Source organism: Salmo salar, chromosome ssa15 (assembly GCF_905237065.1).
Source record: "Salmo salar chromosome ssa15, Ssal_v3.1, whole genome shotgun sequence".
Lineage (NCBI taxonomy): Eukaryota > Metazoa > Chordata > Actinopteri > Salmoniformes > Salmonidae > Salmo > Salmo salar.
This window is the reverse complement of record NC_059456.1, coordinates 69845623-69861866: the sequence shown is the minus strand read 5'-3', so window position 1 is coordinate 69861866 and position 16244 is coordinate 69845623. Positions and strand designations below refer to the sequence as shown.

At 42.6% G+C, this 16244-nt stretch overlaps 1 protein-coding gene across 11 annotated transcripts in view; it reads left to right on the top strand.

Annotated features, from left to right (window-relative positions):
* Window positions 1-1865: 1865 nt before the first annotated feature.
* Window positions 1866-16244, top strand: part of LOC106572224 (myelin transcription factor 1) — a 31903-nt gene continuing 17524 nt past the window's right edge. For 4 of the 11 annotated variants that reach the window (XM_014146221.2, XM_014146219.2, XM_014146220.2 and 1 more), the window contains exons 1-11: window positions 1866-1997; window positions 10101-10195; window positions 10959-11013; window positions 11137-11167; window positions 11418-11483; window positions 11669-11913; window positions 12096-13151; window positions 13253-13372; window positions 13513-13603; window positions 13780-13905; window positions 14029-14243. In XM_014146221.2, coding sequence (XP_014001696.1) covers window positions 1973-1997; window positions 10101-10195; window positions 10959-11013; window positions 11137-11167; window positions 11418-11483; window positions 11669-11913; window positions 12096-13151; window positions 13253-13372; window positions 13513-13603; window positions 13780-13905; window positions 14029-14243 — 2125 coding nt within the window. In that variant the 5' untranslated portion in view covers window positions 1866-1972. The other 7 variants (XM_014146217.2, XM_045696003.1, XM_014146223.2 and 4 more) reach the window with 7 other exon arrangements.

Genomic DNA, 16244 nt, shown 5'->3' with positions numbered 1-16244 from the left:
AAGTTTTATTTTTGGGTATGTGATCTTCAACTAATAATTTAATTGTTGCAGGGATATTGATTCAGTCCTTATTTTTACATTACATTTAGATAGACTGATATTACACTGGAGTGACAGCTGTGGCAAAGGGCCTTTTTAGCACTATTCACATACACACGCACATGCGCAGCACACACACGCTCATTAAGCAGCCTCATGCTCAATGGCCTGGAAATCATCCTGCTGGCTCCACCCCAAAGTGTGAGCAGCCTTTGTTATGGTAATCAGACTCTTACTTGAGTGTGTGTGCAGGGGGTGCATGTGCGTGCAGTACAACAGGACTTGGCCATCAGTCATCAAGCCTCCTCACAGCGCCCATCCATAGGCCCATACAACATCAGATAAAAAAAATAGTATATTGATGTAAAACGTAAATATAGTTTATTTACTACAAAATAAAAACAAGTTAATTTCAAGGTAATCCTAATCAGGTCTCAGCAATACATGTCTCAACTCTCAAAAGTTTGAGCCTGCAGAATGCCTTGCCGACAACCAGAAGCCCTGTCAGAAAAGAGGTGGGGGAAGGGGGGCTGCAGCCTGCAGTCATCAATATCTGCAGGCCATCTGTCATAGGGGTCTATGGGGGAGGGGGGGCACTCAGTCTCAACTCACAGAAGAAGGACATATTCATCCCTATTTGAGTGAATTTCAACAACTTTCTGTAGCATGTTGCAGTGCTATAGTACAACATTATGTGGTGTATTACCTTGAAAGAAGAACATAACTACACTGAATTTAAGGGTATAGGGCAGGCTATCAGAATTTGTATTAGCCTATGAGTAGGCCACTAGACCTATAACTTGTTCCACACTATTGCCATGTTATAACCACAAGTGCTACCAACATTATTTTATTGACTAAATTAATCTGATTGTGCATTTTTGCACACAACTTCAGTATTATAATCAGTTTCATTACATACTGCAGCACCTACCTTTCACCTGCTGATACAATTCTGAGGGAGTCATTCTGAGAAATGAAAGCTTCCTTTCAGTCATTGGTGGAAAAAGGACCCAATTGTCAAACTTGAGTAAAAGTAAAGACACCTTAATAGAAAATGACTCAAGTAAAAGTGAAAGTCACCCAGTAAAATAATACTTAAGTAAAAGTCTAAAAGTATTTAGCTTTAAATATACTTAAGCATCAAAAGTAAATGTAATTGCTAAAATATACTTTAGTATCATAAGTAAATGTATAAATAATTTCAAATTCCTTATATTAAGAAAACCAGACAGCACCATTTTTGTAGTTTTTTTAAAATGTACTTATGGGTAGCCAGGGGCACACTCCAACACTCAGACATAATTTACCAACAAAGCATGTGTGTTTAGTATCACTGCCAGATCAGAGGCAGTAGGGTTGACCAGGGAGGGATGTTCTATTGATAAGTGTGTGAATTTGACAATTTTCCTGTCCTGCTAAGCATTCAAATAGTAACAAGTACTTTTGGGTGTCAGGTAAAATGTATGTCATTTTCTTTTGGTATGTAGTGAAGTAAAAGTAAAAGTTGTCAAAAGTATAAATAGTAAAGTACAGATACCCCCAAAAACTACTTAAGTAGTACTTTAAAATAGTTTCACTTCAGTACTTTACACCACTGTTTTCAGTAACACTTTTAAAGCTAAAGCATATTTAAGGAGTTGCAATGAGAGAAAGGGAAGAAGTCGGATTAGACTTGTGACTTGCTGGGGTCCGCGACCCCTTTGTGTTCCTTTTCAATGAGCATTGTTTTGGAACATTGACAGTGTGCACCGCTCTCATTGGCTGTTTTAGGAAACAATAACAGGACCGGTGGCCTCTGATTGGTTCAACCCGACAGCTGCCCAATACCCCTCTCCGTCTGATAAGTTTCTCTAACCAACTTTATTTAGTATGAAGTCAAGTTGCTTGTGCTTTGAAGCAGTGTGCAAAGGGAAATTTCACCGCAAAGAAGATGAAGCTGTGTAAAACGTTTTTAGGTGAGTAGCCTATGTATTATCTGTTTTTCTCTAGCTCTTCTGTAAGATATGTGTTGATGGCTAACTGAACTCAGGTTAGGAGCAGAAGTGACGGTCTAAGCATAGTTCACTAATTTATCTGTTAGGATAGGACTCTGTCCTTTGTTGTAGCCTAAACTTGCATGTTTTTTATTCAATCAATTCAATCATTTGAATTATGTTATAGTCTGTTTATGCTGCATTATTTGATATAGGCTATAGATGTTTAATCCAATACTTATTAATTTCGTAGGCTGTATAGCCAAGTGGCTAATTTAAAGACACAGTAGCCTATTGGTTGTAAGGAAAGTGTCAGTATTTGCATTGGTTTATCACTAGGATAGATAAACGGGTTGGTTGTTTTACCAACAAAACCGACGCGTGCGGAACAATGGGGAGAAAACAGACAGGGTTGGCTTAGAATGTTGCCAACATGTAAACTAGTGAATATTTAGTCTCCACTGTTTATTGAAAACATAAATACATTTGCACAATGGGCACTTGTAGTCTCTCGAATACATCGTTACAGCTTTTGTTTAGCTAGCTAGCGAATTTCATTCAAAACAAGACATGGTGGCATCAAGAACAAGATTAAACGATCCAATTCCTCACATGGCAGTTTGTAATTCCTGCTAGCAAACTGGCCATCCAAGAATCACAACAAGCTGACTTCTGCCCCATGAATGCGCGCACATCAATTTCATGAAGTTGTCAGCTAACCCATCTACTGGCTAGCATCTTCCAGCCACTAGGCCTACTAGACACAAACAGGTGGCGTCAACTTTATTTAAACGGTCTAATTATGTCAAGGTGACTGCTTTGTATTTCATTTACAATAACTCATGAACTCTACTTACACAATGTAATTTTAACCCAAAATGTATGGCAGCTATAGAGTAGTGAGGAGGAGGAGTCTACCATGTCAGGAAGCGACTTCACCATTCATTTTCTGTATTCAGGGTTCACTTAAACATGGTTTAAGCTTTGTTGTAATATTGACAGTTACAGCTGATTTCAGGATTGTATATTGATTCCCTGTCCTTAAATATAGGTAATCTGATTTAATTCAGTCTCCGAATCGTTTAATCAAAGTTTTCGCCTCCAGCTCCAGATATCAGGGCATGACAATCACAATCTGTCTCCTGAATTGTGCACTAAACCCGAACAATTTTTCTCTGTTTTTCCCTCGTTTACAATATTTACCAAATCTACAAAATCAAAATTGGCTCTATCGTAAACAAAACATTTGCTTTTTGGTCTTAATTTAAGGTTAGGGTTAGGTATAAGGTTAACACGCAGTGAGGTTAAAGTTAGGGCTAGGTTTGAAATCATATTTTAAGATGCATTGTAAATGGAGTTTATGACTTTATGGCTGTGGTACTAGTGACGACTGTTTTCCCTGGCTAAACTAGCTGGCTAGCTGAACTGTGCTAGTTTTCGTCCTCATTTCCAAACTTCATAAACGTATACAATCATGTAACAACAAAAAATCGCTGGAAATAAACTTACATTATTTATTGTTGTATTGTTTTGATGAAGCGTCATGATTGGTTGGAGATATCAGTCGTAAAACGACGGTAGCGAAGGTATCCTAGTGGTTAGGCCAGTAACCGAAAGGTTTCTAGATCGAATCCCCGAGCTGACAAGGTAAACATATGTCGTTAACCCATTGTTCCTATGCCGTCATTGTAAATAAGAATTTGTTCTTAACTGACTTGACTAGTTAAATAAAATAAATATCACTGGTACTTAAATTGGATCCAAGTTCAGATTTGAGATCCACCGGCGTTATTGGCTTAGGGTTAGCTGGACGTTTCTGACTGTTCTTGGAACTGTGGCAACGGGCAGCCTCTCCCCGCTTGGCTCGACGGGATATGTAGTGATTTTGCCAACGCAGCTAGAAATGTAGGCCTACACAGTCTTGTACGGAGGAATGAAGTGCTGCCAGAGCGCGACCCTCACCTTTTTCATTTTGAGAATACACGGAACTGGTAAAAAAAAAATGTCTGGAAAATTTGCCTATTTCTGAAGCTGAATCAATGTCACGCAAGATCACATAGGTTAATGATGAATGAGTATTTTACATAACAGAACCGAATATAATAACATAGCATAACACCTCGTTTCTAGTGAGATTTTAGGATAGTTAACTGAAGCTGAATAGTCGCATCTATTTTCTCATGCGGCTCAAAGCTCAACAGCGCGCGCCACTAGACAATATACATGCTTCGATTTGTTTGTTAACACCATCTGCTCTAACTTGCTCACGAAACAGTAATCTAAATGCATATTCGCATGAAACTGATTCAGATCAAATGATTGGCATGCAGACGCAGTTTGGGCATTTCACTGGTAAAATGTGAATAATTGTCATTGACAGTGATGATGGCCTATTTTGAAATTAAGTAGACCAATGCCGAACTTGGTGTTTGAGTGTTTTAAACATATAACATTTCTTGAGACAATATATGTGGGTACAGGCAGACATTGCAGTTGGAAGATGCATTTTATGCATATTCTATAGGCTAATGATATTCAATGCTACATCTGTCAGTACAAACTTTGATTGAGAAATTATTATGAAATAAATAAATACAAATTGCACTACACCACTGCTTGTAACCTTAACCTTTTTTAAAACTGACTATCGTATTTGTTGATGAAATCGGACTGTATTAATATCACGAGTAATCCAGGAATGTCACGAGTTAATTGTCATGAGAAAATAGCAACTCGACAGAGTGCATTGACTACAATGAATGGCTAAATTACTTCCGGACACGAGGGGTCAGCGGAGCTCCTCCGTCTCCTCACCACTCTATAAAACTAGTCGACAAGGTCAATAAAAAAAAATAAAAAAATGAATTGCACAGTTGCTGATTTTCAGCTGTTTATGTAAAGTGTTTCTGTAGCCTACATGACCGAAATTATATCAACAGAAAAACAATGTTGACTCCTAACCACACAAGGCCCTTTGTGCTGACCAAAGATTTCCTGAACTCACATTCCGTCCAGACACTGTTAGACAAAGGAAAGTTGTGACCCTTCAGGGATTAGTGGCTCTTAACTCTGTATAGGGGACGTCAGGCTGCAGGCGTATTAAAAAAGTTTTGTGCGGGGTGGGGGAGTCTGTCAGATTGGTCCATCTGTTGGTGGGGAGTCGAAAGTGTAGCCTACCCTCTCGTCGGTCGCCCCCTATGTAATATTTATACAGCCGGGCCTAGTCACAGCAGATCCAACGCTAATTGTATCCCAGAGCAGGGCTGTCCATCTGCACTGGGGCTATAAAATGTGCCTGAGATTAGATGGGGGAGAAAAAGGCCCCAGCTGGTAACCGAAGAGGAGGTGAGTCTCTTTAAATATGCAAAACTATTTCGAAGTTACTTCATTTTTAACAGTGCCAAAATGTGGATTCTTTTTTTCTAGATTTGCAACCGGACGTCTGATGGGTATAGACTAGGCCTGCTAGGCTATAGACCTATGCCCAATAAGTAAAAACATTTAGTTACATGCACTCCAAAGTGTAAACTACTAATTCATTTTAGCCTATTCGTATTGTTTAAGTTATTGATTGGGTTTTTAAATTTGTATAGGCATAGGCTGCATGATTTGATGATTAGACCTAGATTACTGTCATATATTCGTGGCTATGTTAGCATTTATTAACATATATTTAAACCTTCTTCTGAAGTTGATGCTTTTTTTGCTGTTACATTATATTATTTTCATCAAAACAAACGTTTTTCGTTTGATACTTTGGATGCCTACACAACGTGCTACGAAGACGTTGTCTATAACAGACCCCATGCAATTCGAATCAATTATTCAATGAACAAGTGGCGCAGCGGTCTAAAGCACTGCACCTCAATGCAAGAGGCATCACTGCAGTCGCTGGTTCGAATCCAGGCTGTATCACATCCGGTCGTGATTAGGAGTCCCATAGGGCGGACACAATTGGCTGGGGTAGGCCGTCATTCTAAATAAGAATTTGTTCTTAACTGACTTGCCTAGTTAAATAAATGATAACGTCAAAAGCCGATGTTTTTAAAAATTGTACTTTGAAGGGTTTTCTATCGGTGTGCATTGGAAAGTGGTTTATATTGAGCTGTAATAGTAATTGCCACACTTATAAGACCAAATGTCATGTTTATGGAGGGCAGTTTTAGCAGAGTGGTCTAGCTACTGTCCATGGTGCTGAAACTAAGGCACGCGCCACCCAAGCGCTGTCCGGGACACTGAACTGTTCAAGAACCTTGCACGGTGCTTAGATTTGCCTCAATGCTGATGTTGATTGAGGGTGTCGAGTCTAAAGATAATTTATGATTGATGCAGCATGATAAGTGATATCAAAAATTAACTGGAGTACCCGAAGCCCTGCCCCTCTTAGCCTATGTTGTGGGGTTTGCTATGGTGATGTCAGAGTATGGGGGAGGGGTGAACAAGGGACCATGAGCGAAAGGTAAGGCAATATTACGTATTCTCGCTGACAAAGGCAAATGAAGCCATGTTTTTTTGCTTATGCATTTTGGAGTAGGCTATTCTACATTTAAAGTTGGAGTAATGCCGCATTTGTAAACTGGAGACTGGTGGAAGAGCACTCAGCTCCGGATTATGTTTGATGTCTCTAACCGTCAATGAGGGCGGTGCGGGGATGTTGTGGACGTTGTATCCAATGCTGAGCAGAAGTTGTTGAAATAGGGATCAGAAAGCCCGTTTTGCCTACTTGAAAACAACGAAGCAACCTGAACCATTCAAGAATGGTAGGCTATTTATAAATGATATTACGTTTACAATTCTGCAGTATATAGTTACATTATTATGTTCCCCAAATTCGTTTGAAATCAGATTGTAAACATATCCTTTCGCGAATATATTTTGGTTTCTATAATGGACGTCCCGGTCCTAATTCTTAAAGATGCAGTCTCTTTAGGCTGCTCATTTATATAAAACACTAATCTTATTTTACATAACCTTCAGTATCATATACATTATGGACAGAAAAAGCAGAACACACAGTTCTGTTAATCCAAAGGTAATCCAAAGGTAATCCAAACGACCAGAGAATGTCAATTCGGACAAATGACGGAACTCTTTTGGATATTCCCCGTTGAAATAAACGTTTATCGTTTTAATATGAGTTTCAGAATAAGCTATAATGTTCACAGATTGTAAAACATTAATGTGTGATTTGTAGCCGATTTAGTGTTGCTTAGGGTTCCGGAAACTTGGAGAAAAGCATAATGTTGATAAGTTTGAAAGCTGTAGGCCTTGTACAGTAGCCTATGCCATTGTATTTTGTGGTTTACCCTTTCTTTCCATTATGAAGAGCCTATAGAAAAAGTAGGAGATATCAAATAATATTTGAAGCTAGGCATATTTGTTTCGATTTAGGGTGCTATTGTGAAAGTCCTTTATGTTTTTGCAACCCGGAGAGGCATAGGCCTTTAATAAACGCAATGTTGCCTACTTTTCTTGTTCCTATCTCTTCTTCAGTTTTTTGTCTTTGTAGTTCAGTTGTATGTGGATGTTCACTCGATGACCAATTAAGGCCCAAACCTGCATGTTATTTTGTTACAAAGTGGCTTTGCAATGGGCCTACTTGCTGCGTTACTATATCATTTGCCTAGTGCTTTGCTACTCGGCTCGCAGGAGGTTGTGTGTCGATGACTGTAAAGTGTGTCGGTAGGAGACCGGGGGAGGTGGAGCTACATTTCCGAGAGCTCAAATGTCACCATCTCCCGGGGCTATGTGCGCTCAGAGTGCCATTTATAACGAGTTTATTAATATAGTAGCACTAGAAAAACCCACCCAAGCTTGATATTTGAAGGCTCTCTCTCTCTACAGCAAGGACTGATTAAATCGAAGGCGTGGTGCTATAGCCTCTCATACAGAGTGAGTGTGTTAGGTCGTGTTAGCACCATGGACAGCGAGCGCCGTGGTGTTTTTGTGCAATAACGATAAACAAAGACACGAAGCCCCGTTCTCTTTAAACCCACAATCCAATCCAAAGGTCTAATTCCATTATGTGCAATACAGAAGAAAAATAACATGGTCGAGGGCTCTGCTTTGGGTAGGCTAGCTGCTCTGGTAAGCGGATATGCATTTCCGTTGTACAGTTAAATATTTTAGCATATATGCTTCCTGGCTGGTTTATTAAAGGCTATTCCTCAAATAACACAATTACCACCAGTTACAGGGCTAACTGTCCATCCATATAGCAGGCGTAATCATAGGTAGGCCTAATATGGTATAAAATTATACATATTTTTTGCACATTGCTACATGTTTTACGCAACATGATCTTAAAACACTGTCGGCGATCCCTCAATATCAGTGATTAACTGAGAGATCTAGTGATAACACACGTGCAGACCTTCTGTATTGTTCTCTTATATTTCTCTGGGAGAATCCACACACAGCCCAACCCTGTTCGTGGAGAGCTAACCTCCGGTAGGTTAGACATTTTTTTCGTTACATTTTAGTCATTTATCAGACGCGATTTACAGTAGTAAATGCATACATTTCCGTACTTTCTCGTACTGGGCCCCCGTGGGAATCGAAACCACAACCCTGGCGTTGCAAGCTGCATGCTCTACCAACTAAGCCACACGGTTGTAACTAACAGTTTTAACTAACCTGATTCCGTTTATCAACCTGCTAATTATTAGAAACAGGTGCGCTAGATTAGGGTTGTAGCGAAAACCTACAGGATGGTAGCTCTCCAGGCACAGGGTTGAAGAGTCCTAATGTATGGGGAGCTCCAAGGTACCAGGTGCCCACATGAGGCAATAGCTGTGTGGATATAGTTCGTAATGTATAGTAGGCCTAAAATAAAACAGCTGGGTCGAGTGCCCATCCTATACAGTACCAGTCAAAAGTTTGGACACACCTACTCATTCCAGGGTTTTTCTTACATCTTTACTATTTTCTACATTATAGAATAATAGTGAAGACACATCTCAACATCAACTGTTCAGAGGAGACTGCATGAATCAGGCATTGCAAAGAAACCAATACTAAAGGACACCAATAATAAGAAGAGACTTGCAAGAACCACACGCAATAGACTTTAGACCAGTGGAAATCTGTCCGCATGTGTGGTTCCCACCTTGAACCATGGAAGAGATGGTGTGGGGGTGCTTTGCTGGTGACACTGTCAGTGATTTTGTAGTTTGCGCTTAGTGGGACTATCATTTGTTTTTCAACAGGACAATGACCCAAAACACACCTCCAGGCTGTGTAAGGACTATTTGACCAAGAAGGAGAGTGATGGAGTGCTGCATCAGATGACCTGGCCTCCACAATCACCTGACCTCAACCCAATTGAGATGGTTTGGGATGAGTTGGACCGCAGAGTGAAGGAAAAGCAGCCAACAAGTGCTCAGCATATGTGGGAACTCCTTCAAGACTGTTGGGAAAAAGCATTCCAGGTGAAGCTGGTTGAGAGAATGTCAAGAGTGTGCAAAGATGTCATCAAGGCAAAGAGTGGCTACTTTGAGGAATCTCAAATATAAAATATATTTTGATTTGTTTAACAACTTTTTGGTTACTACATGATTCCATGTGTTATTTCATAGTTTTGATGTCTTCCCTATTATTCTACAATGTAAAATAAAGAAAAACCCTTGAAACTTTTGACTGGTTTTTGTACATTGTTCACGGGTGTAACTCTGTGTCATCGTAGAATTAGAATATCGTTATATAGCCTAGTGGGTGCAATAACAATAATAATATAATAAGAGTCATGGTTAGTTATCACCCTCTTATGAACCATCCACCTGTTTTACCTATAGCTCTGTCCAGATTGAACATGAGATGATTTCTGGGGTGCTTTACAACGTTAATTTTGTGTACACGTTTTAAAAAAACAAACATTTTGTACACAAATAAGATCAACAACAAACAACACCGCCAATCAAATGTACATTATGTAATGAAATGAACTTGCCATACATGGAAATAATATAGTACGTAACGGGTTAGGATGTCACCAGTGCAGACAGTATAGGCCTGTCTAAGTATTTATGCTTTATGCTGGTGATGTATAACCATGACTTTGTGTCCAATGTCTCTCCTCTCCAATAGAAAATGAGTTCAGAGGCCAGCTGCTGAACCAGAGGTGGACACGAGGGGACAGAATAAGCAGATTCTGTGAGACCAAGAGGAGCCTGCGAATCAAAGTGAGAAGCTGTGTGTGTGTGTGTGTGTGTGTGTGTGTGTGTGTGTGTGTGTGTGTGTGTGTGTGTGTGTGTTTGTGTGCGTGCATGTGTGTGCCTGTGTCTGTGTGAGAAAGAGCGAGAGAGAAATAGAGAGTTAATGCTTTGTGATAACAATGAGTACTGTCAGAAACAGTGACCCTCCCATTTCACACAAATCTATCTCACTCTGCTCCTCTCTCCCACTCTCTTCCTTCCCTCCCTAAACGGAAGGAGGTCATACATTTTTCCTTTTAAAAGCTTTTATTAGAGTTGATAAGGACTCTGCTTTTGTAACCAGATCTTGCTCCATTGAGGATGAGGGGAGGTTCCACCTCACTTTGAAATCAGTATGAATGTTATGTGTATGTGTTTGGTTATGGGTGTATCTGTGCTTTAAAATACTTGTGTGTGGGAAGAGGAAGACAGGGGGAAGATAAAATGATACTGCTATGGTACTTGCAATAAGGTACTGTGTGGATTGATGATGTAGAATAATTGTAGAGAAGTCACTCAAAAAGTGAAGCTGTGTGTGTGTGTGTGTGTGTGTGTGTGTGTGTGTGTGTGTGTGTGTGTGTGTGTGTGTGTGTGTGTATCAAAATGTGTACCTGTGTGCCTACGTAGTGTGTGTGTGTGAGTGAGTGAGTGAGTGAGTGAGTGAGTGAGTGAGTGAGTGAGTGAGTGAGTGAGTGAGTGAGTGAGGTAAAGAGAGGTAGTGAGTGCACTGTCATGACACTTTGCGTTTCAGATGAGTCAGGAAGCAGCAGAAACAAGAACACGGACCCGCTCAAAAGGCATCAGAGGTGAGCTGGGGCCACACAAATGCACGCACAAACGCATGATACTAATGGAAACAGCTTCATTTGGAGTGCATTTAGGATAAGTGTGTCTTTTGGATGTTCACCGTTTGTCTTTTTACTCCCCAGTACCCAGTGAACTCGTGGGAACAGAGTTAAGGTGAGAGAGGACAATGTTTTATGCTACGGCATTAAATTCACAGACACAGTTTTCCTATTACTGTATACATGTAGCCCAGCCCTGATAAATGTAATATTTAGACTGGCCCAGTGGACTTAAACCAGAGCATGCAGATATTCAGAGCAAATAAACTGGGCTGGTGATGAACTGGAAAGCACATACAGAGTTTGAACGTATCCATTGCGCAACTGAAGAAAACAAATGTTTGTTTTCTGTTTGTATCACTAAGTAGTTGCCCCACCCCTGGATGTGATGGTTCAGGCCATGTCAGTGGGAGATATTCACGACACAAAAGGTATGATATACTAACTATACTAACTACCACTAACTCTTAGCACTCAAGTTCACAGTTTTTTAAAATAGATCTCAACTTTGGGTCATTGATTAAAAGCACCATAACAAATTCAACGTATAGTGTAAAATATACATTTGAAGGGGAATTCAATAGTCTCTTACCATCTCCTCACCTTGCACCCACAGCGTTCTCGGATGCCCAATAGTGAAGAAGAGGAAACTTGCGGAGGCGGAGGCAGAGGCAGAAGAGAATCAGCCCGCCCCTAAGAAAAAGTCCCCGTCCCTGAAGTTGGCCATGGACGAGGGTTTCAACGCAGCAGACAGTGATGCTGGCAGTGAGGTGGAGCATGAGGAGGAGGAGGAGTCAGAGGATGAGGAACAGAAAGAGAAAGAAAACAATAAAACGCCAAACCCGCTGGAGTCCATGAAAGGTGAGTCAAGAGAAGACCACGATCCAAGGAAAATATCACATTTATCATGGATTGTTATTGGCTATTACAGTGGTACATATTGATATTGATAATGATACTAAAGTAAGTAATGATGGAAAGACAAATATATAGGGAACAGCTCTCTCTTTAGCAATAACCTATCAACTCTGCACTGTACACAGCCAATTGCGCACAGGTGTTACCCGAAGACACAGAAAAAGAGAAGTCTGTCGAGTTCGACACCATAGCTGCACCTGAAGCAGAGGCTCTGCAGCAGGACACAGAGGCAGCCACCACAATCCAACAGCAGGCTTCCACAGAGGCAGAAGGGGAAACAGAGGCAGAGACAGCGACAGACAGACGCAAAGAGGAGGTGCAAGAAGTGGCAGAGATACAGGCCGCAGAGGAGGAGGAGGAGGAGGAGGAAGATGCGGGGACAGTTGATGAATACAGAACAACAGAGCAGCCCAAAGGCAACGATGAAACAGGGAGAACAGAGATTGAGGAGAAGCAAAAGGAGGAGGTAGGAGACGAGGAAGAAGAGGAAGAAGAGGAAGAAGAGGGGGTGGAGGAAGAGAAAGAGGAGGAGAGGCAATGTGTGGGTCAGGAGAACTCAGATCATCAGTACTCCAGTGGTGACTACAGCAGGCATCAGGCAAAAGTGGAAGGAGATGAGGAAGAAGAAGAGGAAGAGAAGGAGGGAGAGGAGACTGAGAAGAAGGTAATGGAAGAGAAGGAGGAGGAAGAGGAGGAGGAGGTGGTCCACGTGGAGCCTGCCATCTCTCTTGCCTCTAGTACGCTTGCTCAGGGATGTGAGGATACAGAAGTGGCACTGGAGGAGGTAAAGATTGGTACCCCATTGACAGAAGAGGAGGAAGAGGAGGAGGAAGGAGAGGAGGAAACAGAAGCAGGGGAGGTGGAAGAAGAAGACCAAGAATCTCACAAAGCCTCACCTACCACAGTGGTCATCGAGATACGATCTGAGGAGGAGGAGGAAGAGGAGGAGGAAGATGACTGTCTCTCACAGGGTTCAGGCGTGACAGATGACTCTGAGACCTGGGATATGACCCGGGGGAACTTGGGGCTGCTGGAGCAAGCCATCGCCCTGAAGGCCGAGCAGGTGAGAGGGCCGCACGACGACCAACAGTCTCCCAAGGACCAGCGCTACCACAGCCCCGAGGACAGGGCCAGCAAACCCATGGACCCAGCCATGCGACACAGAGGACACCACAGCAAAGGTAGGACAGTTTATGGTTTATCAAGATATCTTTTAACCCACCATAGATTAATCTTCCAATTATTATCCTGCTCACTCAACTTCTCTCCCCTTTCCATCCAGACAAGAAAGAGGTGAAATGCCCCACCCCTGGGTGTGATGGGACGGGCCATGTGACTGGGCTGTACCCCCACCACCGCAGCCTCTCTGGGTGCCCTCACAAAGACAGGATCCCACCTGAGAGTGAGTACTTTTGTTTGTTGTACTAGCAGAATACTAATACAGTACTACCAAAGGGAAACATTACTGCTTTGAACAATATGCAGACTTGTCACACATGCATACATCTCTCTGTCTATGTCTCTTTGCCTCCATTTCCCTAGTCCTGGCCATGCACGAGAACGTGCTGAAGTGTCCAACTCCAGGATGCACAGGCCAAGGTCACGTCAACAGCAATCGCAACACGCACCGCAGGTATTATACTGTCCAACGATTATAACCTCACATTTACCTTTTATCCCTACACTTAAAGACTATCATTGAGTGTATGGTAAATGAGCTGTTGATGAGCTGTAGTTCTAGTCACAAAGTTAGTCAATCAAAAGGGAAACAATTGATTAATTATCACTGTCTCTCTTTGTCTGTCTCAGTCTGTCCGGTTGTCCCATCGCAGCTGCAGAGAAACTCGCCAAGGGGGGCCAAGTCACCCTCAGTCACCCCCAGCCTTCAGTCAGCGAGCCCTCAACTGGGAGCCCCCACTCAGACAGAGTTCTCAGGTGAGCCCCCTCTCCTCCTCCCTTTCTCCCCTTACTTAAATAGCTGTCCGTCTCCGATGCGTTTTACTCATATTATACCCTTTCTCTTGCACATAATGTTCTGACTCTCTCTCTCTCCAACAGACCAATGTGTTTTGTGAAGCAGCTAGAGATCCCTCAGTATGGCTACAGACCCAACATGGTGCCCACCACACCCCGCGCCAACTTGGCCAAAGAGCTGGAGAAATACTCCAAGGTTTCCTTCGACTATGCAAGCTTCGACGTCCAGGTGTTTGGGAAGCCTATGCTGGTTCCAAAGATGCCCGCCACCAGTCAATCCTCACCCAAAGCCATCAAATGTAAGATGATCTTGGCAGAAATAATTAAAAACTATGAGAATGCAGGGAAAGCAGATATAATCTTTATAGCACATTAATAATAAGGTTATTTATTATGGTAATTGAACGGTCATCAGATCTGATAACATTAAGGGGCTAAAAATGTATGTATTAGAGACAAAAGTTCTCGAGTCCTCAATCTTCAACCTTGAAGGGCCTTAAGATAAGATAAAATTGTACTTTATTAATCCCCCAGAGGAGAAATTTGATTGCACCAGCCAATACATACATTACCAATAAATACGCCATAAAAATACAACAAAGACACACAGACATTAAAAGCAGCACATCATCAATGGATATAAAAACCGAAATGTTCGTGTTAAAAGCCTCATAGCATATGGTAAAAAGGGTCCGCGGAAACGCTCTGTTTTAGGAAAAATAAATCGGTCTGCAATCGCACTGCGATGCTCCAGCCAGATACTGTGGAGGGCGTGGCTAGTGTTGGCCTCTATACTCCTGAGCTTCTTGAGGTTCCGCTTATCTAGGGTGGGCTCTAGATTGTTTTTAAAAACTATGGCGGTGTTATCTTTCCACTGCAGCTTATCGTCAATCACCACCCCCAGGTATTTGTACGAGTCCACCCTTTCCACAGTGACCCCATTGATGACCACAGCAGACGCACTCTCCTTCCTCCTGAAGTCTATCACCAGCTCATTGGTTTTAGACCCATTCAGCTCCAGGCGGTTTCAGCTGCACCATGCCACAAATTAAGATATTTCCTCCCTGTATAGGGAATCATCATCCTTTGTAATACAGCCTACAATGGCTGAATCATCTGAAAACATTTGTAGGCGACAGGAGGCTTGGGCGTGCCAGCAGTCTGCTGTGTAGAGGATGAAGAGGAATGGTGACAAAACCGTCCCTTGTGGGGCATCTGTGTTAGTGATGATGTTGTCTGAGACCGAGTGGTTCAGTAGTCTGACCCACTGCGGCCTGTCAGTGAGGTAGTCCATGACCCAGGTGATGGTGGAAGGATGTAACTGCATGACCTGGAGTTGGCGGGCTAGAAGATGGGACTGGATGTTGTTGCACAGTCCTTGAGCACCCGGAGTCTGAATCCATAGGTCCTGCAACCTTCCTGGCATTGGTCAGTTTGAACTGTTTCCTCACCAACAGTCAGAGTAATAGCAGGACTGGTCCCAGACTCCGCTGTTGTAACCTCTCCATAGACCTCCTACCAAGGACTGTGGGCTCTCATTCTCCATGGCCGACATGAGTCCAACATTTAAGCGTGTTAATCCTCGCAAGGCTGACGGCCCAGACAGCATCCCTAGCATTGTCCTCAGAGCATGTGCAGACCAGCTGGCTGGAGTGTTTATGGAGACATTCAATCTCTCCCTATCCCAGTCTGCTGTCCCCACTTGCTTCAAGATGTCCACCATTGTTCCTGTACCCAAGAAAGCAAAGGTAACTGAACTAAATGACTATCGCCCCATAGCACTCACTTCGGTTATCATGAAGTGCTTTGAGAGGCTAGTTAAGGATCATATCACCTCTACCTTACCGGACACCCTAGACCCACTTCAATTTGCTTACCACCCCAATATATCCACAGACGATGCAATCGCCATTGCAGTGCACACTGCCCTATCCCATCTAGACAAGAGGATGTAAGAATTCTGTTCATTGACTATAGCTCAGCCTTCAACACCATAATACCCTCCAAGCTCATCATTAAGTTTGGGGACCTGGGTCTGAATCCCGCCCTGTGCAACTGGGTCCTGGATTTCCTGACGGGCCGCCTCCAGGTGGTGAAGTTAGGAAACAACACCTCCACTTCACTTATCCTCAACACACGGGCCCCCACAAGGGTGCGTGCTCAGCCCCCTCCTGTACTCTCTGTTCACCCATGACTGTGTGGCCACACACTCCAACTCAATCATCAAGTTTGCAGACGACACAACCATTGTAGGCCTGATTACCAACAATAACGAGGAAGGTGAGGGCCCTGGCGGAGTG